Source organism: Alexandromys fortis, unplaced genomic scaffold, assembly GCF_014885135.2.
Source record: "Alexandromys fortis isolate MF-2015 unplaced genomic scaffold, M_Fortis_MF-2015_v1.1 scaffold_107, whole genome shotgun sequence".
Classification (NCBI taxonomy): Eukaryota; Metazoa; Chordata; class Mammalia; order Rodentia; family Cricetidae; genus Alexandromys; species Alexandromys fortis.
In genome coordinates, this window is record NW_026067987.1 from 3177841 (window position 1) to 3199279 (window position 21439).

The 21439-nt window shown below is 43.6% G+C and overlaps 1 protein-coding gene across 2 annotated transcripts in view; it reads right to left on the bottom strand.

The window, feature by feature from the left end:
* Pde7b (phosphodiesterase 7B) overlaps window positions 1-21439 on the bottom strand; it is a 315941-nt gene that overhangs the window by 10990 nt on the left and 283512 nt on the right. For both annotated transcript variants that reach the window (XM_050159437.1, XM_050159436.1), the window contains 4 exons: window positions 20696-20827; window positions 11038-11129; window positions 4523-4667; window positions 1912-2008 (listed from right to left, as the gene is read on the bottom strand). In XM_050159437.1, the coding sequence (XP_050015394.1) occupies window positions 1912-2008; window positions 4523-4667; window positions 11038-11129; window positions 20696-20827 (466 nt within the window). The remainder of the gene's footprint in view (window positions 1-1911; window positions 2009-4522; window positions 4668-11037; window positions 11130-20695; window positions 20828-21439) is intronic.

The following is a 21439-nucleotide window of genomic DNA, read 5'->3' on the forward strand; positions in this document are numbered from 1 at the left end:
GGGGCCGGGTGAGATGAGTTGGCATGGCTCCAAACCCCTCATTGAAATCCAGAATGGGATCAGTTAAGATGATGGAAACTATAAAGTTAAAAGAATATTCGATATGGATTGAAGATTATTTGGGTGAGCAGAATGCAGCATTCTTTTTTTTTTTTTTTTTTTTGGATTTTTCGAGACAGGGTTTCTCCGTAGCTTTTGGTTCCTGTCCTGGAACTAGCTCTTGTAGCCCAGGCTGGCCTTGAACTCACAGAGCTCCGCCTGCCTCTGCCTCCTGAGTGCTGGGATTAAAGGCGTGCGCCATCACCGCCCGGCAGAAAGCAGCATTCTTAAAACAAACAGAACTTCTACTGGACGACAAGGCTGTTAGCTGGATCTGGCTATGAGCTGGTCTGTTCCTCAGTTCCTTTGTCTGCCAGGGGATTCCAGCCTGTGTGAAAGGTCCTCTGTAGTGATGGCAGAGACAAGCATTCCAGGCCTTTCCATATTATTGCGCTGCATACACAGATCTAAGTAGGGCCAGTTTTTGCCTAGAAATATTATAGGCCACCTTATTGCTTGGTGCTGTGAGTTCCTCTTAGTCAACAGCTTTGATTTAAAACTCCATGTCTGCCCAAGTGGTATGACCCTTGCCCCAAGTTGCTTAGCTCTAAGGAAAGTGTCAGATGAGCAAGTTAAAGGGTTGAACCACAACTGACACCAACCGCAGCACGTGACTGAATTAAAAGCAAGTGGGGCAGAGAAGAACCTCGATGTTCAACACTGTAGCCCCCGCCTCCTCTCCCGCTGCTGTTTCCATAGTTTATGCATCACACCGTGAGTCACACCCTGCTTACTCTGAAAGCTCTCTGCTCCAGCTTCATCGTGCTCCCTATTGTTCTGACCTCAGCGGAGACTTTATGTCTCGGTCAACTAGAACTGAGTTTTGAACTTTCAATGACTCATGCTGGATGCTTGTCATAAGAGTTCCACGAGCACTTTCGCTCCCAGAGTGTCAGCGAGCAAACCCTTCTGGCCCCGTGTGAACTCCTCCCTCCTTTGTCTTCTGTCTTCAGAACCATCACGATGCCTTTGACACATCTCTCAGTGGACATTTTTCCAAAAGGCTCACGGTTGCTGTTTGACCTCCCTGAGGAGCTGGTACGTGGGACACTTTAAGCTTTATTTGTTCCCAGCCTCTTAAACCTGATCCTGTCACTAGCATGAGGGCACTGCTGATCCCCGAACAAACATCCTGAATGTTGAAACCCAGCCCGAAGAAACAAGGCTGTGTTTAAATGTCTACATCCCACTCAACGTCGGGATTCTGCTTGCTAATTTACCGCCTGCCTTCTGAAGGCAGGCGATCTTTGAAAAATTATGCCCTACCTTAGGGCCATTTGTCTTTTCACAGAAATATTCGCATTTGTTATTGTTGAAACTATATTCAAATGATTTAGTTCAATTCTTGGCTAACTTTGAGCTATTTCATTGGAAACTTTAAGAACCTGAGAAAAAGGCGTACAAAAGGCTCCAAATCCTTCTCTCAGGATGGAAGACCTTGACCTCCAAACAGTGCTTAGCCTTTAGACTGTACTCAGCTCATTAAAAGAAGGTCAGGGCAAAAACTGAACTGTCTATCATACATACATACATGTATATATGTATGTGTATAACTGTGTGTGCGTATCTTGCTTTCATTCATTGCATTGTATCTTGTTATTACCTGCTTTCATTGTAGTCAGTGATATTTATTTAGACTTCTCTTCCCCATGAAAGGGTTGGATGGTTCACAAGAGAGTTACAGAAAAAGGTTAGGATGATCGGAGTTAATGAAAGAGCAAATGTCATGACAGACTAGCCGTTCCTGTTTTGTTCGGATCATTGTTCAAAGTGGGAAGGGGAAAGAACTCCTCGGCTGTGGGATCTACTAACCTTGCCTGTAGAATTCTTCACAGACCCTTTCACTCCACTGTTTGCTCATCTCCCAGATTCGACACGGATTGCAAATGTCAGCACACTTCAAGGCGATCTAAGAAAGGACAGGGCAGGGAGAGAAAGTCAGAAGGCGTCTTCAAATGTACCCCAGGCCTGTGAGGCCTGCCTGTCTGTCTCGGTACCAAACTCCTGTTTACAGAGTGCCTTCCCAGCATGCCTTCTCAGGTGCGAATGTATCCCCAAGCCAAAGGACCCAGGAGGTCTGCCTGTCTGTCTCGGGTTCCAAGACCCTGTTTACAGAAGGCCTTCCCAACATTCTGTAAAGTTCCTTCTCAGGGAACAACTGTTATCCACAACTGCATCATCAGAGCTTCCCATTTTATAGCAGCAAGGGAGGTGAGTCTCTGTCTAAGGGTACAGAGCTTCCTGGAGAAGACTTGGGGGGCAGGTGGGCAGGCCAATGAAAGCCCTGGTCTGGTTCCATCTGTTGTCCCAGCCCTCTGTGGCAGCTCGTTGCAGGGATCTGGCCAGACTCAAGTACAATCATCTGGAAGTCACTCTTATGTGGACATCTCCATACATCTCTTAAATTGTGTTTGCGCTTACATGTTAGTGTAAGTAAGCTCAGCCTGCCAGCCAAAGTACTACGTCATGCTAAACCCAGGAGTCTTGTGTTTGCCTGGCTAAGTCAGGGCTTCTTGGGCTGCCGTACATGGCTCTGGATCTGAGGTGCCTCTCAGATTTGTCTGTAGTGATGATTCTAGCGGAGTCACCTTGAAGTCCCAGGCGTGTGGGTTCTCCTGACTAGCGACTAAGCGACGGCTGCCAGGAGACCTGCTCACTAGCAATGCTCATTGCCGTGACCCAGTTCCTTATATCGGAGTGGACCGGAGTGTTGGGTCTGGGAGAGCCTTGGATGACACTAAGCCATAAATCCAGCTGTTTTCTTTGGTCAGCAGGGGCATCAGTGCATGTATTGGCATAGGTAAGGGGCAGAGGTCCTTTTAAGGATTTTAAAGATTCTGTTGAGTTAGCAAGACTTTCTTTTGCAATGCAGAGCCAAATATTTCAGTTACAAGTTGGTCTGAGTCAACCTCTGGCTCATCTTTGAGCAGTAGGATACTAATCTTTGAGCACTTAGGTAAGCAAATACTGGTTTAGAAAGAAGTGTGGGGGGGAAATATATATAGCTCAATAAAAACAAGGAAAAAATAAAGGCAAATCTATTAGAATAAAAAAGAGAAGTGTGTGTGAGGGTATATTCCTACAGCTGGAAGCAGGGCATTTCCTGGTATGGATGGAGTACTTTGGGTAGCGACGTGAAAGGCCTGGGATAAATGAATATGGTCCAGTCTCTGGTTGTAGTTGGTCTGTCTAGGTAAGCCAGGGTTCACATCCAGGCATGCAGTCATCTATGCCAAAAGGACAGGAAGGCAAGAGAAAGCAGAAGGAAGGTTCTGATTTGGATATTGGGTCAGACTTCTAGTTCTGAGTCCAATATGTCTCCCTTCTTGCATCATAATGGCTTCTTGCCATGGAGTAAAGCAGAAAGGATTGGGCTTGATCCAATTCAACTATTTGATTCAATTCAATGTATATGTTTGTATCTGAAAAGCCATAAACCTCTCCTGAGCAAGAGCTTAGGTATCGAAAAAAGAAGGCAAAGCCGATCTGGCCAGGCCTTGGGTGAAGGAAAGCTAAGGGCTTTTCAGGGTTTGGTGGCACTGCGATTCCCATAACATCCTCTCAGAAGACAGAAGCAGTCCTTTCATGGCATAGGTGTCACACTGATTAACTTTCTGTCAAGACACAGAACATGGTAAACGATTGGGATATGGGTAGCTCGGGGTAGAGCCCTTGCTGTGGCATTCTTGGTCAAGGCTGCCCCTTTTGGATGTGACTCCCAGCACTGTTTTTTCCTTTTTGTATAGCAGGAACTTTCTATACAAGGCTGTGGTGGTTTGAATGAGAATGGCCCCCATAGGCTCATATACCTGAGTGCTTGCTTTCCAATGGTGGAATTGCTTGGGAAGGAGTAGGAGGTGTGGCCTTGTTGGAGGAAGTGTGTCACTGGGGATGGGCTTTTGGCCATTCCCAGTTGGCTCTCTTTCTCTCTCTCTGCCTCGTTGTTGTCATCCCAACATGTGAGCCCTCAGCAACTGTTCCAGCACCACGCTTATGACATTGCCAGGCTCCCTGCCACAATTGTCACGGACTCACCCTCTGAAATAGTAATCAAACCTCTTGTGACATGTTTTCTTCCTGAACTTTCCTTGGCCATTGGCATCTCTTTACAGTAGTTGAGAGGCAACCAAGCCTGAGGGTTATACACTTACTGATACGCACAGTCTTCCATCGAGGTTACTTTGTGATGAGGCAGATACCAAGCAAGGAAAAACGAGATTTTTTCCATCCACTTTCTGAAACCTTGATTTTGCTTGTGCTTGGAAAACACTTAGCAGCTGCATCTCTTTCCAAGCTTTTTAATAAAGTAGGTCACCACTCCAACTTCCCCACGCATTAGAGCGCCTCCTCAAAACGTGCTAAAACCATCGATTGCAGCCCCAAGTGTTTTCACTTGGCCAGGCTGATGGCTTCTGTTGCTTACCTGAAGCATAAAGTGTCTGTCTTGTACATTCTCCAGTCTCAAGTCTTTATTGTGGAGGTGGGCTTTCAAGCGGGTGAGAAACTCATTCTGTCTGTTGATATCGGTGGCCAAGATCAGGGAGCCCAGCTGCTGTTCAATATCCTGTCTGCAGCCACAAGAACAAAAGAGAAACGCACACTCACAAGACCAGTCCCACTCAGATGACTGAGTGTCTCATCGTCGTGCGACTTGCCATTTTAGCCTGTAATTTATTTATTGCACAGCACCCCGGCCCCTCACAGCCTGAGAGTGAGCCTTCTGTCCTTGCACAGGGGTGTGTGTCAGAGCTGCACAGAGAGACTCAAACATTAGCCAAATAAAGTTGTGTTCATTCCACATTCCCACGGATGCCATGGGGGAAGAAGAGTGGAAAGAGTAAAAGAAAGGCATGCATTAAGGGGGACATAAAAGACTTAGAAAAATCACAAATGTTTGGCTCGTGCCTTTTGAAAGTTCAAAGTAGCTAAAACATTAAGATGTCCACAGAGAAAGGAAAGGTGGCAGCAATAGTTTTAATGTTTAAAAATATTTATATCTATCTGTTATTATGTGTAGGGGTGTTCTCCTATGTCTGTGTATTTTCTTGCGTGACAATACCCATAATGACCAGAAGAGGGCATTAGATTCCCTGGTTACTAAAGACTGTGAGTTGCTTGATGTGGGTGCTGGGCACTGAACTCCTGTCCTCTGGAAGAGCGAGCGGTAGGTAAGTGCTGCTAACCAGTGAGCCATCTTTCCCAGCCTTACGATCATAATTAGGAAGACATAATGATGATGGTACTGTGGGATGGAATGAGTCAGTAATAACACAAAACAGACAGGCCAGAAAGAGACAGTAGAACTTAAAGGCAAATCCAGGTCATTAAGACACCATTGCAAACCAACAGACAAGAGACACCTGAGTGTACAAACAGCACAGGAGAAATGGGACAATTTACAAAAACGGTGCAGGTTAAAGCTTTGTTTCTCGTGTTGAAGCCGATCAGGAGAAGGAAGGACAAAGTGGTAACTATTTAAAGTTCACCTTTAGAAATGGGCAGTGTTGAAGCAGGGTGCAGAGAGAATGGCTGTGCCATTTAGTGAGTCAAGGTGACTTAGTCATCACCACCCAGTCAAAGACCATTGCCAGTGTCCTAGGCCATCCCACTGCCTCTTCCACGCCCTCCTTCTCCAGCAAGCCTGCTGTAACCACCCCCTGGCTCTTTGCTTTCTTCTTCTTCCTCTACTGGTTCTATCATTCATGTTTAATAAAATGATTTAATTTTAGCCATTTTCAAACTTTGTTATATGGTATATACTATATATGTAGTATGTGGTAATACAACTTGCCTTCACTCCCTTTTGTGGGTAGGCTTTGTATTATTTCTTTAACCATATTTTTTATTCTTTGAGAATTTCATACATGTGTACACTGTGTTTTCACCAAATTCTCCCTTGTCCTCTCCCTTCATCTCTTCTCAGGTCCTTCACCCTGATCTACCTCTTTTTCAGTTTCATGCCATTTTTTTTTGGTTAACTTGAAACCAGTTGGTGCTTCCAGTGTGTACATTGGTGTAGGGTCATTGATTAAAGCAATTTACCTCTGTTGATGTTGTTTTGAGACAGGGTTTCATATAGTCCAGGTAAGGCCTTAACTTATTATGTAGTGAGGCTGACCTTGAACTTATGGTATTTCTGCCTCCATGCCCCAAATGCTGGAATTATGCCACTATGTCTGGCTCATGTCTGGTCTTTTTGGCTTGAAATTATGCTTTGAAATTCATCCATGTTGACAGGTAGGCTCTAGTACATAATTTTCATTATTATATTGTATTCCATTTTAACAATAACTTTATAATGTGTCTATCCATTTTTGATGGTCACTTCAGTTGCTTCTAGTTTTTGACTATTATCCAAAATGCCCAATAACCATGCTTCCGTACTTCCAGTTACACGGGTGCAGAAGATGATCTTGGGTGCTTAGTCAGGAGTGAAATGGCTGCATCACGGTGTGTGTTCATCTCTGGTTTATTATATAAATTAGTGCAGTGTGTCTTGCGGGTACTGAGAAATTAGCGTCAAAATCATTTGATGGTGGAAATGAGGTGATTAAAGCTTGTGTACAAGTTTATGTTTACATGTTAACAAGGAGATGGCTAGGAAGGTATGTGATATAAAGATGCTTGCCTTTTTGCTTATAATAACAAATATTTTAGGGAAGAAATAATTCACGAGTAGGAAATGATAGCAGTTGCATTCATGCTATACAACTGTTAAGTAGTATATTTATAGATAAACAAAAATGTTGTGTTTTACTGCATAAGAAAGAGGACACAATGAATGTAAAGTGTGATCTCTATGGTAACAGAGAGTAAGTTAGATGTAAAGTAGAATTACAGTTGATTCCCCTTTTCTTTATATTTTTCAATGTTGCATACATTTAAAAATATGAGCAGTTATTAAATTTATAGTAGAAATTATAACATTATAATTAGAATTGTTTTGTGAGTAAAGTTGAAAGACAAATAAAGAACTTCAAGTAATATTTATAATCTATAAGAAGTTAGTATACATAACATAGAGTTTTTACAAATGAATAGCCGTGACAAAAATGGGAAAAGAGCAAAAATAAGGGCTCTAAAATGAATAGCAGCGGCTGATAAATACATAAAAAGTTTAAGTGTCAGCTTGAGCAAAAGATTCTTGGTGACTGAATGAGAAGCTCTTCCATGCTTTCGCTGTGTGTGTGTGCGCACGTGTGTACATACATACTTGTGAAAACTTCCAAATATTTCAAAATATAATAAAAGATACAGCTCAATTTTGGGAGATAGTTTGTTGGTAGATTCTTTTGTTATCAGTGGCAACAAAGGTTAAGTATAGCTTCTCGGAAAAACAATCTTTAAAATCCAGAGTATCACAATTTTGGAAGAATATATGCATTTTAGATTTTAAGGTTTCTGGGAGAAATAATATTTTGGTTTATCTGCAATTCTGTGTTCAGATGATAAATATGATACCTGCCATTTTTCAAACGGAATGCATGGAGCTGTGTGCCATCTGGCATTCAGCTTAAAGAAAGATCGGATTGTTTTTTTTTAATACATGTTAGCAAGTCCTGTTTTCCCAGGGACAAACACCGCTCACCTCAGAACCATGTCTTATCCATGTTATGGCTTTTTGGCAGCACCTACAGATGTGAGCAAATATTTTCAAGAGTGAAGCCAAGTATAAGTAAAAATAGAATCCAGACATCTAATGGGCACCTGAAAACTCACTGAGAGCTGCTGATGTAATAATGTCTCAGATACAATGTGACAGTGGTTTTATGTTGCCCTTTTATTATACTTTTATTATAAAGAGTGTTATTTATAATGATAATTTAGAAACCACCTAGTTTCCAAGCAATAGTGAATAGACACATCTGCTTGGGTACGATATTGAGAAAGCATCAACACAATAACTCTAAGTAACACATTGGATGATGTAGAAGAAAGCCTTTATAGTAAACAAAGACTGTTAGAGTAGAAACTAGAAGCCTGATGTGGTGTCCAATGCCTGTGATCTCATCACTTGAGAGACGGAGGCAAGAGAACCAGTATGAATTTGAGTCAGCCTGGGCTAGAGAGTGAGCTCCTGTCTTAAAACAATCTCAGAAGAAGGATGGAGAAATGTTCAGTGGTAAAGCACCCTTGCTGCCCTAGCAGAAGACCTGAGTTTGGCTCCTAGCGCCCACACTGGATGGTTCACAAGTGCCCGTAACTCCAGCTCCAGTTAGTACGCCATCTTCTGGCCCCTGAGGGGACCTGAGTGAATACGGGGTACATACAGAGAAGCAGGCGCACACATAAAAACCAAAGCAAACCAAACCGCAAAACAAAAGAACAAAACCCTGAAAAGAACAACACACAAAACCTGCGCAAATGTCTTCCATCTCGTTAAAATATGATCGTACTGAAAAATACTGAAAGGAAACAGCTGCTAGGTTCCCGGTGACTATTTCTCACAAATGGGGTCACCAGTCCTCTTGTTTTTCTTCTTTGAACTACACGAACCTGTTCGTATTCTGTCTGCTGCTTTGTTCTTCAGACATGACAACTTCATTATGGTTCTAATGAGTACTTTTCTCAGCCTTCTTTTGTTTCTGCATTTAACATATCTGGCTTTCAAAGGTCAGGAAGATAACTCTAAAGTCCTTCCTTGAGGGTAGAAAAACTAATAAAGATGAATATAACTTTCATTGTGAAGTTTGTTCACAATTATTATTATGTAATAATTAGTCTCCCAGCGGCAACATTTGATAACACAGTGTCTCACAAAGACACCGTGGGTGCAGAAATAAGTGACATTTTCATAGCAATGATGGGTGTGAGGAGGAGTCTGAGGACCCTACCTGGAGCAGCAAGGAATGGTGGGGCTGTTTTGGCAAAAGGCTGGCCATATGGGTCCTTTGTGCCTTCCTTCTCACTTTCCCCTCATTATATTCTTTTTGTTGTTTGTTTTGTTTGATTTTCAAAACAGCATTTCTCTGTAGCTTTGGAACCCATCCTGGAACTAGCTCTTGTAGACCAGGCTGGCTCAAACTCACAGAGATCCACCTGCTTCTGCCTCCTGAGAGCTGGGATTAAAGACATGCGCCACCACTGCCTGACCCCTCATTATATTCTTATTCTTTTCCTGCCCTCCCTCCTTCCTTTCTTTTCTTTTTCATCTTCCTTTTGGCCTGGTTTTATTTCCAGAGGGTTAAAATGTTATCAAGAGTTCAGTTCCTTCTTCAAGCGGAACATTCTAGAGCTGTGTGAAATGGTGTCAGAGGTCCAGGAAAAAAAGCTTACAAGCCCAGGCATGCTGCCTGTCCTATGGCCCACATCACTCAGACCAGACCTAGTACCTGTCTGTTGTGGAATATTACTTTAACTTTGTAATGGTGTGTCACATTTGTTAATGCTGCATTTGCTTAGCTACGTAAAGATGTGTTGTATTTGTTTTACCTTGCTTGCCGAAGGCATCTGATTGGGTCTAATAAAAAGCTGAACAGCCAAGACAGTATAGGGATAGGAGGAGCTGTATAGGGATAGGAAGAATAAGCAGGAGAAGAAGTCTAGACTCTGGGGACCAGAATAAGGAGAAAGAGAAAGACACCCGCAGCCAGCCAGCCAGGCACTGCAGGCCAGCCAGACATGGAAGAAGCAGGAAAAGTTGGACATGCAGAATGAAAGAAAGGTCAAAAAGCCCTGAGGCAAAAAGTAAATGAAGAGAAACAGGTTAACTTAAGTTATAAGAGCTGGTGGGACAAGCCTAAGGTAGGGCTGAGCACACATAGCTAATTATGTCTCCGGGTCATGATTTGGTGGCTTGTGGCCGAGAAAGCCTGTTACACCAGTCCTGTGGCATACACACCACCCTGACCTGGACCGCTAGCTCCCACAGGCTCTTCCGACACTCACAACTCACCTAACCCCTCTGGGTCCTGCACGTTTTCATGAAAGAGATCAGGATTAGTGGTGGTTTGTAAAGCAGTGTATTGACTAAGTTGGGGCCAGGAGGAAAATGAGTAAGGTGATTCTCTCAGATCTGACAAACAGCGGACTATGGAAATTAATATCTTCTGCTTAAAATCCAAAAGATAGCTGGGCATGGTGGTGCACACCTTTAATTCCAACGCTTGGGAAGCAGAGGCAGGAGGATCTCTGAGTTTGAGGCCAGCCAGGTCTACAGAGAATGTTCTGACGGCGAGGCTACAAAGAGAAACCCTATCTTGTGAAAAAAAAAAAAAGACAAAAAGAAAGAAAAAGACATTAAACATTAAGACCAAAATAAGTAAGTAAATAAATAAATAAATAAATAAAATGGCTAAGGTCAATTCGGTTAACAAATTCATTTAGTTTGTTTTGTTTTATTTATTTATTTATTTATTTATTTATTTATTTATTTATTTATTTATTTTTGGAGTGGAGTTTTCTTTGTAGCCTCAGACTCACAGTGGTCTTCCTGCCTCAGCTTCCACAGTGCTAGAAATATAGGCATGAGTTACACAGAACCAAGCGTTTCTAACTCCCACTTTCCCTGGAGATTGGCAATGACAAAGCACACAGTACTGGACGGGTCCTTAATCTAGCTTGCAAATTCCTATGTTCTTTCTTGACAAATATTTATTCTTTGTATCTAAACGGGAGGACGGTTTTGCTAACATAAGGGACAGGAATTTGGCAGAGCCGTGCCTTGTGGCTGAGGAGTGTGAAAGCTGAGCGCTCTCTGTTCCCCTTGCCCCGACTTTAGGTCTTAGACCCTCTGAACTCCTTTCCCGGTGCCCGGGGAGATTCCGGTTTCTGGCTTGCAGCACCTGACGCTGAATCTCCTGCTGGATTCTCAAGGGAGGACAGACATCCCAGCAGCTGGTTCCCTGCTACGGACACAGGGGCCCCCAGCTTGCCCTGGAGAACGTGACTTATCTTTATTGCGTGCACATCAGTCTGTTTCATCTCCGCAGCACTTACGTCATTTCCTTTGGCAAGTGAGCAAGAAGCCTTGATTCCCGAAGCATGCCAATTGTAGATCGCCAGTGGTGATTCTCCAGGACGGACATATTCTAGAAAGAAAGAAAACGAAAGCTATAAAGGAGAAAGGCGCTAGATAATGATCTCTCACAGCCGAACACACCTTGGGGATAGCCAGTCTTTTCTCTCCAGCTAGAGTCCGACCAGAAGAGACGACCCAAGTAGAACAGCCGCGGCTCTGCCCTCAGGCTGCTGTGATGGTTGGGAGTCGCAGGGTCCTTTGGGGCCCCCGAGTCCAGGTTGACTAATTTTGTTCCAAATAACACGAACCCCTGTCCCTGCTTTCCACAGCTCACTTAGGGGACCCCACATGTAGAAGAACAAAGTGACGCAATGGTGTCAGCGCTCTATGGTCTCCACATCTTCCAAGATTGTCCTAGTAGAGACAGGGGCCGCAACTTCCGGTCTAATCTGCCGTGCTGACCGTAGCTGATAACTTTCTATATACCAACTCCCACGGCCATTGGCAACACATTCAGACTTCTCAGTTCCACTCAGTACTGTTTTGATTATTAGACACGTGGCATTTCTTTTTAAAAATGATTTTCTTTTCAATTACATACATGTCCACATGAGTTCAGGTGACCTTGGAGGTCAGAAGAGGACACTGGATCCCCTGGAGCTGAGTTACAGGTGGTTGTTAGCCATTGAACTTGAGTGCTAGGACCCAGCTTGTGTCCTCCACATGAGCTACCGGTATGAGCTCTTTCCTGCTGAGCCATCTCTGCAGCCTCTAGTGACATGCTTTTTTTTTTTCATTGAACACTAAAGTTTAAGTACCACTCTTAAGGAGATACCTTGGCCCGTTCATGACCAGAATATTGACATGTAGTCTGTGAAGTCTGTGCAATGAAATCTATAGTTGCTATCTTGTTATCTCGACAGTTTCACTTCTGGGGAATATCTATTATGCTTAGCTTCTCCCCTGAAGAAGAGTTATTGTTAGTGTAAGTTTTTCTTTTTCTTTCTGTTTTTTTTTTTTTTTTTTTTTTTTTTTTTTTTTTTTTTTTTTTTTTTTTTTTTTTTTTTTTTTTTTTTTTTTTTTCTGAACTAGAGTCGCAGAATTTACAGAGTGTCTTTGAACTTAACATCTAGCCCAGGCTGGCCTCTTAACTATCCATCTTCCTGCTTCAGCCTCCTGAGTTCTGGGGTTATAGGTTATAGGTTATAGGTATAGTGGGTATAGAGCGCCAAGCCTGGCCTCTGTAGTGTTTGAAGAGTAATTTCAAATTTATAAAAATAAAAAGGTAACATGGAAAAGCGAAAGAAAACTGTTCACTTCTGCTCACACGAGGTTCCTCAGGTAGTGACAGTTGTGAGACAGAAAGCGCAGTGGTGGTTGGCGGAAGTAGGGGCAGGCGGATGGGGAAGTTTTGCTTGACGGATATAGATAGAATCTTGCAAGTTGTTCCCGTGATGCAGGTGACAATGGCTGCATGCCGCTATAACTGTACTTACTATACCACTGAATCACATATTTCAAAATGGTTGGGACGGTAAATTTTATATTGTGTCTTTTACCATAGTTCAAAAGAAAGCGACCAAGCAAGGAGACTGGCTGTCGTAGTTTGCTCCCTGACTGCGATAAAGATCATGACCAAAAGTGACTGGGAGGAAAAGGTTTATTTTATCTGACAGCTTACACTCCACCACTGAGGAAGTCAGAACAAGAACCTGGAGGCAGGTACTGAAGAGGGGCCATGGAGGAACCCTGCTTATTAGCTTGCTCCCAAAGGCTCGCTCAGCCTGCTTTCTTAGCCCACCTAGGAGCACTTGTCTAGGGTGGCACTGCCCCCAGCGAGCTGGGTCCTTCCACATCAACCATTAATCAAGAAAATGCCCTATAGACTTGCCTACAGGTCAGTCTGATGGAGGCATTTCCTCAGTTGGGATTCCTCTTCCTAGATAACTAGCTAAAAAACCAAACCAAACCAAACCAAACCAAACCAAACCAAACCAAAATCACAATCAACAAAAAAACAAACCAAAACCCAAAAACAAAAAATAAAAAGCAAAACCTCCCAAAAGACAAACAACAACAAATAACCCGCCCCCCCCCCATACTAACTATGTCAGAACAACCCTCCCTCCAAAAACAAAGCAAAAACAAAAATGCAAACCAGACCAACAACAAAACTGACCAGGACTCTAAAACAGACGCTAAAGGGAAGCCAGGGAGAGAATATTCTCTATCTGCTTGTAATGAACCTCTCTGTCTCGGAGCCACTTCTACAATCCTCTACTTTTTTTGGTGGTTTTTGTTTGTTTGTTTGGCATGTTTTTGTTTTTTTCCAGACAGGGTTTCTCTGTGTAACAATCCTGACTGCCTTTGAACTCACTGTAGACCAAGCTGGCCTTGAACTCACAGATCCATTTGTCTCTGTCTCCTGGGTGCTGGGATTAAAGATGTGCTCCACCACTACCTGGCAATTCACAACTTTTTTTTTTTCAAATGAAAAGAGAATTCTTGTTCCTGACACAATCCATGAGTTCAGGAACTAGCTCTTACAGACCAGGCTGGCCTCAAACTCACAGAGATCCATCTTTTTGCTTCTCTCTAGGACTCTGCTGTGATGGGCTTCTTGAGGTCATGCTTTAAACCCGTCTTTGGACACACTGCTAAACTGCATTTTTTCATTATTATTTACCACTTGACCATGTTTGAACCAGCGATGCAATTTCATTGCTTTCACCCGCTTGTCCATTATTTCCTTCTGGGCATGAGCCACACTCAACAAAAGAGACTGTTTGTTAGAAGTCACGTGCTAGACTAATTTGTCCTGATTGTGCAGATTTGTGAGCACAGAGAGCGACAGGTTAGTGTGATGTCACAGATGCTCAGTCCTACAGTGACATTTAATTCAGTCGCCCATGAATTCACTTGACAGACTCATTCGAGCAGACACAGACACGAGCTGCCTCACGGGAGTTTTTCAAGGGGCGAGAAGCTGTAACAAGACCTGATGGCAAACGATACTGCATCTCTGCTGAGTGGAATCCAAGTGTCAGGAGGATGGCCTTAGGCATGGTTTTCTATGCCAGGCTGACTTTATGTCTTCATGAACGATCTTCCTGTAGTCGGAACATGTGGATACTTGGGAAGTTTGCTGGTGAGAGTATATTTGGGTAGGGGTACGAAGGAAATGAGAGGAGACTGAGCAGTCTGGGAACACGCCCGTGAAAGACCCTGGCGTCTGGGAGTGCAAACAGACTTCAAGACGGCAGAGAGTTTTACACATGCAAGAGTTGGTCAGGGTGGTGTTGGAACCAGGGCCACGCTGCTGGCTTCAAGGGAGTAAGAAATCAAGGGCAGCGAAGGGAGGGCACTCACTAAATCCCGACTTTGGGCCAAGCACTTCATTTAATCCTTACTTAGTGGTTGGATGTTCTGACCTCAGGTATAATAAACATGCAGCTTCCCCCTGGGGGGGGGGCAGCTTGTGAAGCTGGCACCCAGTTGTTGAGTGGCTAAGGAGCATCTTCAAGTCACGCATAGCAGTTCTGAAACCTGGACCACGCGCATGCTTCTCGCTGCTTCCCGAGAACTTCCTCTCTGTTGCCATATCTAAGCACCCAGAAGCCAGAACTTTATGAGCTCACAAATACCTACAAGTAGATTTAAGTTTGGCCTTGCTTTTCAGAGTTGATGGCTAAAAATGTAAAAGTCATCCAGTTATGTCTGGCTTATTTGTAAATATTAGCTTTTAATATCATATCTTTGCATATTAAATGTATTCAGGGAATCTAAATACCATTTGCTTTCAATGCCCGTTCATTACTCATTGAAAACAAAAAGCACATGGCCAATGTATTATTTAAGTCAGAGATTTTAAATCCAAGATTCATCCCTGTAACTGCCATTTTCTTTCCTTCTTTGATTATGGGACTAGAACTCGGGACCTCCCACATGGTGATGTAGGCATATGCTGTACTTCTGAGCTACACTACCAGCCCTGGAGCTCTTGTTGTCATTCCAGTCCTCAAAGAATTGCCTGTGTATGTATGTGTGTGCCCATGCAGAGGCCAGAGAAGAGCAGTGATGTCCACCTTTATTGCTCTCTGTCTTCAAGGCAAAGATATTTTTAAACCATGGTAGTAATTCTTTCTTCTTTGTTACATATTCACAGATTAGCTCCAGAAATAAAGTATCAGCATTTGTTAGTTGCAGAGCACAAGTAAGATCACTACAAGAAATTTTAAAAATCATTTCAACCCATCCTGCAGATTACCTGGTTTACATGACAATCAGCAAGAGAAACAGAGGGACAGTCAAAAACCGGCCATGTGCTAATACCGGAAGCAGAAGGATCCATGCCGGAGACTGGCTGTCCATCTGAGGCATGAGCATCTACCCCGGCAGTGGCAATTTTGATCAGTACACCCGAGGTTGTGGAGGAGACACAGGGAAGCTGGATCTTTCAAGGCAAAGTTTCAGAGAGGAAAGGTGTTCATGATGAGACCAGATGATGGGCGGGTCAGAGTGGACTCAGAGAGTATGTTATATTTGAGGAAAATGTACTACTTGAGAGTGCATTTGACTAAAAATGGGCAGAAGTAGTATGTGGAGAGCTGAAGTGAGAGATAGTTTGTATCTCTCTTGTCTGGTTGTATGTTTTGTTTTAGAAACGGTTACATTGTATGAGATTACACATTTCACTTAGTTATTTCCTACTTTGCCTTTGGAGAACATACAGATTTTTACTTGTTTTGGTCATCCTTGGCATTCATGGCACCTGTTGGCATGCGTTAAACACTCCACAAATATTTGTTGAATGAACAGAGAAATGAAATACATTGGAGAAACTGAAAGTATTTCTAATTTATGATTCATTGAGGCTGTGGGGGCAGGGAGGTGAGCGGATATGGTGGAAAGAGAGGCTTGAAGGGTCAGCTAGGCTATGATGAGAATTCCAGGGTTGGTGCTGGTACATCACATGTTTGGTTATTTACATAATCCCGAGAAACAGTGGGTTTCTTAGGAGGAATCCAGGTGGCCAGAACTGGGTTTAAAGAAACTCCTCCTGGTTGCACAATGGGGAAAGGATTGTAACCAGGCAACAGTGAGTGATGTGGATACGAGGAGACAGGAGGATGCCTATGTCCTGAACGAGGGAAAAGCAGGGACAAGAAGCAGGCCAGTCACTAGCATGCCTAGACAACGGTCAGAAATGATGATGGCGTGTCTCTAGCACTCAGGCAGCACTGCTGTGACAGGTTTATCTGACGTTCACAGTGGCCCATCCCGTAGCCCACACAAGGCAGACTGGAAGAAAGGGGAGAGCGTTCAGAAATGACCAGAGAGATGCAAAGATATGATGAGATGATCCTGCCGTGATATGCCCTGATATCCTAGCAGTTTAGGGAGACAGATCAGGTGGCAAATCTGTCTGCTTGGAAGAAGTATCGGTTCAGCAATTTCACATTGTCCCAGTGGCAGTGTTTTCTCATCTCAGGCTCCACACACTTGCGGTAATAAGAATAAGCTTTTAAAGTCTGTCTGTCTGTCTACTATCTATCTATCTATCTATCTATCTATCTATCTATCTATCTATCCATCCACTCACCAATCTATCTATTATCTATCTGTCTATCTATCATCTGTCTATCTATCTATCTATCTATCTATCTATCTATCTATCTATCTATCTATCTATCCATCTACTCACCAATCTATTTACTATCTATCTGTTTGTCTGTTGTGTACATGTATATATCAGTTAGAGTTCGGCTTCAAGTGTCTTCCTCTATTGCTCTACACCTTATTTTTGAGACAGGCTCTCTCACTGAACCCAGAGCTGGGCAGTTTCAACTAGACTGACAGACCAGCGAGTCTTGGGACTCCTGCTCCCAGCACTGAGGCTAGAGTGTATACCACCATGCCCGACTTTGACATGGGTGTTGGGGATTCAAATTCAGGTCCTCATGCTTGCATGACAACTACCTGAACCATACCCTGAGTCCAAGAATAATCTTGATTTTAATGTTGAAAGAATTAACTTCCATCTTTGTGCCTTACATGAACTATTAGAGTTTTAATTTGGAAAAACATCGAAGGCAAAACCCTACCACTCCCTCTTTTTCTTTTCTGAATTATCTAGTGTGATTTGCCCTAGAGAAAACACAATCCCTTTGATTCCTGGCATTTAATAAACCATGACACAGGTTTTCAAATTAAATCAAGAGGCTGTCTATCAGAGGGAATCTGGCCCAGCTAAGTTGCTACCATGTAGGAAACCTTTCCTTCTATTATTATTGTTTTGATACTGGCTACCTTCTTCCTCTATCCTTTTTTGTGGTCATGGGACTTGAACCTAGGGTCTTGTGCTGGTAGACAATCTCTCTGCAACTGAACTATCAGCCCAGTTTTCCTTTTCCTTAATATTTTGAGACAGGGTCTCTCAAAATTGCACAGACTGTCCTTGGATCTGCACTCCTGCTGTCTCCATCTCCTTGAGTAAGGGGATTACAGGCTCATGCCACCGTGTCTGGCTGTTCCTACACTATTTATTGGACACTTCCTTTGATGAAAATACTTAGAGTGATGTTGATAAACTGAGACTCTGGTATCCAAAGAAATCAGATGTTTTCCCATTTTTAAATCTAGAGGATACAGGAAGAAAAACAACAGCGTGAATTTGGCTTGTGTTTTCATTCTTAATTGCTCACGAAATGACTCTGGAAATAAGTTTCTGCCCAGCTCTCGCCTAACAAACCAAGCGGTCTCCTTGGAGATACCCCAAGGGCCTCATCTGGGAGGTCTCAGAGGAAGAGAAGCATCTTGAGTTCAAAATAAGTTATTGGTCTTTGACAAACCCTGCGATAAGGCCTGTTTGACCAGTCATTTCTTACCCATCTTATCTACCCCAGACTTATCTTACAACAAGGAATATGGATTCCCTTGGTGTCCATGGAACACATGTTCAGTCAGGACCTGGGAAGCTTATTGAAGCAGAAGACCAATTTGGACCCTCCCTCACAGAACTGAATGCTCTAGTAGAAATGAAAGGGCATGACTAATCTTTGCAATTACATATCTGAGGGGCCGTCTTAGACACATTCATCCCGAACTGCCAGCCCGGTGTGTGTGGCTCAGAGTCATCCAAAATAAAAAGGAACCTAAAATGGTAATCCCCACCCCTAATTGCCTATAGCAAATGAGTAATAAAAACCACATACACTTCCGCTAAACATCACAGAATGGGATAATTATAAGGTTTCATGGAAGAATTAACCGTTATCTTATCCATGGAGTGGCCGGTCCATAGTTAATATGTAGATGGAATCTCTCAAGAAGAATTGCTCATCTGTGACTCTCTCCTCTCTCTCTCTGGCCTGTCTATAGTTAATATGTAGATGCAATCTATCAAGAAGAATTGCCGATCTTCCTCTCTCTCTCTCTCTCTCTCTCTCTCTCTCTCTCTCTCTCTCTCTCTCTCTCTCTGTGTGTGTGTGTATGATGGTGTGTAATGTTGGAGAGTGGAGGCAGAGAAAGTAAATTCTGGGGTCTTCTTCTCACAAGCTCCTGTCCCTCTTGGTCTGCCTTCCTCAACACATGAACTGCTTTTATTCTGAGTCAGGCACTAGGTGGAAATGCCTGTAGTGTCTTCCTATTTACCCTGGTTGGCAAGTCAGCTTGGGAATCAGGTCCAGTCTGCAGACAAAGGGAGGGTACCCTCTGACCCTGCCTTCGCTCGCTGCTCTGGCTCTTATCTTAGCGCAAAGGCCAGTGCTGGGCGTTAGGCAGGGATCTTCTTTATCAGAACTGGAAGAGCCCAGCCAGCTGATGGAGAGGAAAAGCCTCCCACAGCTTATCTATTCACAGTCCATCTGGATTGCAGGGAAGTCACGCACAGGGTGTTCTCCCAGCCGCCCAAGTCTCCAGAATTAGCTCTCCTGTGCCACTTTGTAGGACCTGGGGCTTGAACTCAGGGTGAACCATGAAGTAAGCCACTCTACCCACTGAGCCACCTCACTGGCCCATATTGTGCGTGTCTTTTCATATACTACATGCAAAAGTCTGCCTTTATAATCTTATTTTTAAGTGCAAATCTGTCCATATTGGTAGATACTTCACTGTTAGGATTAGGATAATGAGAAATTGGAATGGTACAAGTTTTCATGTTAGTTGGGGGTGAATCAAGTAGCCAAAGTTGACAGATTCTCTTTGTCTGGTGCATGCATTTGAGAAAGTTAGTGTTGCAAGCACTAGAAAGGCTACGGGGCGGGGGGGGGGGTGCTCAAGCCAGTCATTCATTCCCCTACTCCCATTCAAATGTCTATGATTTTATCAATCAACAAAATTAGCTCCTCAGATGGTTTTGAAAATTTAACATTCATTTTGTGCTTTTGTATTTTGTTCTGAGACAGGGTCCCTCTGACTCTCTCTAGTCCTGGAGCTTGTTTGAGACCAGGCTGGGCTCAAAGGCACAGGGATCCTCCTGCATTCTGCCTCCTGAGTGCTGGCTTTAAAGGCGGGCACCACCACACCCAGTTTCTTGGTTTATTTTTGAGCTCCCCATAAATAGCCAATTCTAACTGTAGGTGCTCGCTGGTTGCCAAGGGGTCCAGCAATGAGTGAGATGCCAGGTGGACCCTAGACCTCAGGATGCTGGTTCCTTTCTGAGCATAAAGGCGCCTGGATCTGCATGTTCCCATTGTATTTTATTGGAAATAAATACAACCCTGAGCTGAAGACTCTTGCTTGATGGAGCTGTTTTTTTTTTTTATGGTTTATAAGACTTCTTTTATCATTCAATTAAACACGATCTAAAACTGGGATAGATGATTCCCGTTTATGAAACAATCTTGTTATTGGCAACTGAAACCAGCCCCAGGATTACCCTAGAAGTGCATCAGCATCTGGCTGAAGTCCCAGCCCTTGGGAGGCTGAGGCAGGAGGGCAGAGTCTGAGGCCTGGCTGGCTTTTGTGAAATCCTGCCTCAAAACAAACAGACAAGCAACTACAAACCAGAGAGTTGAGAATATTTGAGCGCAGTAATGTGAGACTTAATGGCTGAATGGATATACCACTGGTGAGAGTTCTCTGGGCCAGCCAGTCATGCTGCAGAACTATGTCAGAACAACAAAATACAGCTCTTCTCTTTGATAACAGACCTTTGACTCCAAGGCTGATACAACTTAGAAATGGATCCAGAGGCTCAAGTCTGAACTAGAATCACACCTGGGAAGTAGCTATGTAATAGCTGCAAGAACCAGTTTCAGCTGACCACTAGGTATAAGACAGTCCCCATGGAGACACATATATCAAACCACAGGAGGGTAGGTCCATGCGTCCTGTTGACTTAGGACAGTTTCAAAGCTGCTTTGGAGCAAACCTAGTTTCTTGGTTATCTTTGTACACTAACTTAGCCTTCAGAGGATAGGCCCGTTCTAATTCAAACCCTGCTCTTTGGATATGTTTGTATCTCTGAAGTTGACCTTCAGTGAGGGCCGTCTTTGTGGGCAGGAAGAAAGTTCTAGCTGTGCACCTAAGGCAATTGACTGTACTTGCCCCTTGCTCAGCTTAGTTTTTACTTTTTATGCTTTATCTATTTATTTATTTGTTTGTTTATTTATTTATTTATTTATTTATTTTTACCTGATACAGGTTGGCAAGATGGTGGTTGGTTTTGATCAGAAATGGCTGGTTCACCCCCGGATGATCAACGTCATGAGCTGCTGCAGCCAGTAGTCCAAGCATGATATCCAGAGGCGTGAGGAAGCTGGCCAACTGTCAAAAGAAGAATATCGGGAGATTGACTGTTACCATTTGCTGTGTCTCAGTCCAACAGAATGAAACACCGTGAGGCCTGTGAGTGAGAGCCCTGTCTTCTGAGGTGGCCAGTGAAGGGACGTGCACACAGGACTGTAAGTGTGACAGCAAGGGCGGCATGGGAAGGCACTGGGCAACCATAACTCGTGCTCTCCATCCCCGGCTCTCTTCCTCCTGCTAGCAGGTTGTGTGGTTGCAGCGGCTTAGCCTGTGGGCAATATCGAAGGCTGGTGGGCAGGAGCAGCAGCCATTCACCTTTGCTTGGGGAGAACATTACACGTGAAGAAAGGAGTTAGGCAAAGGCATAAACAGATTCAAAGACACTTAAAAATATTGCTTTTCTCTCCTTTACTCCTGCCCTGTGTATGTGTGTGTGTGTATGTGTAGGTATGAGTCAAGGCCTGTGCAAACCACAGCATGTGTGTGGGGTCTCCCATTGTAGGTTCTGGGGACGGAACTTAGATTGTCAGGCTTTGGTGGCAAGTGCTTTTACCAACCGAGCCATCTTATCTGTCTTCTCTTAATCATTATTATCGTTGTTTTAAATCCTATACTGGGGACTGAACCCAG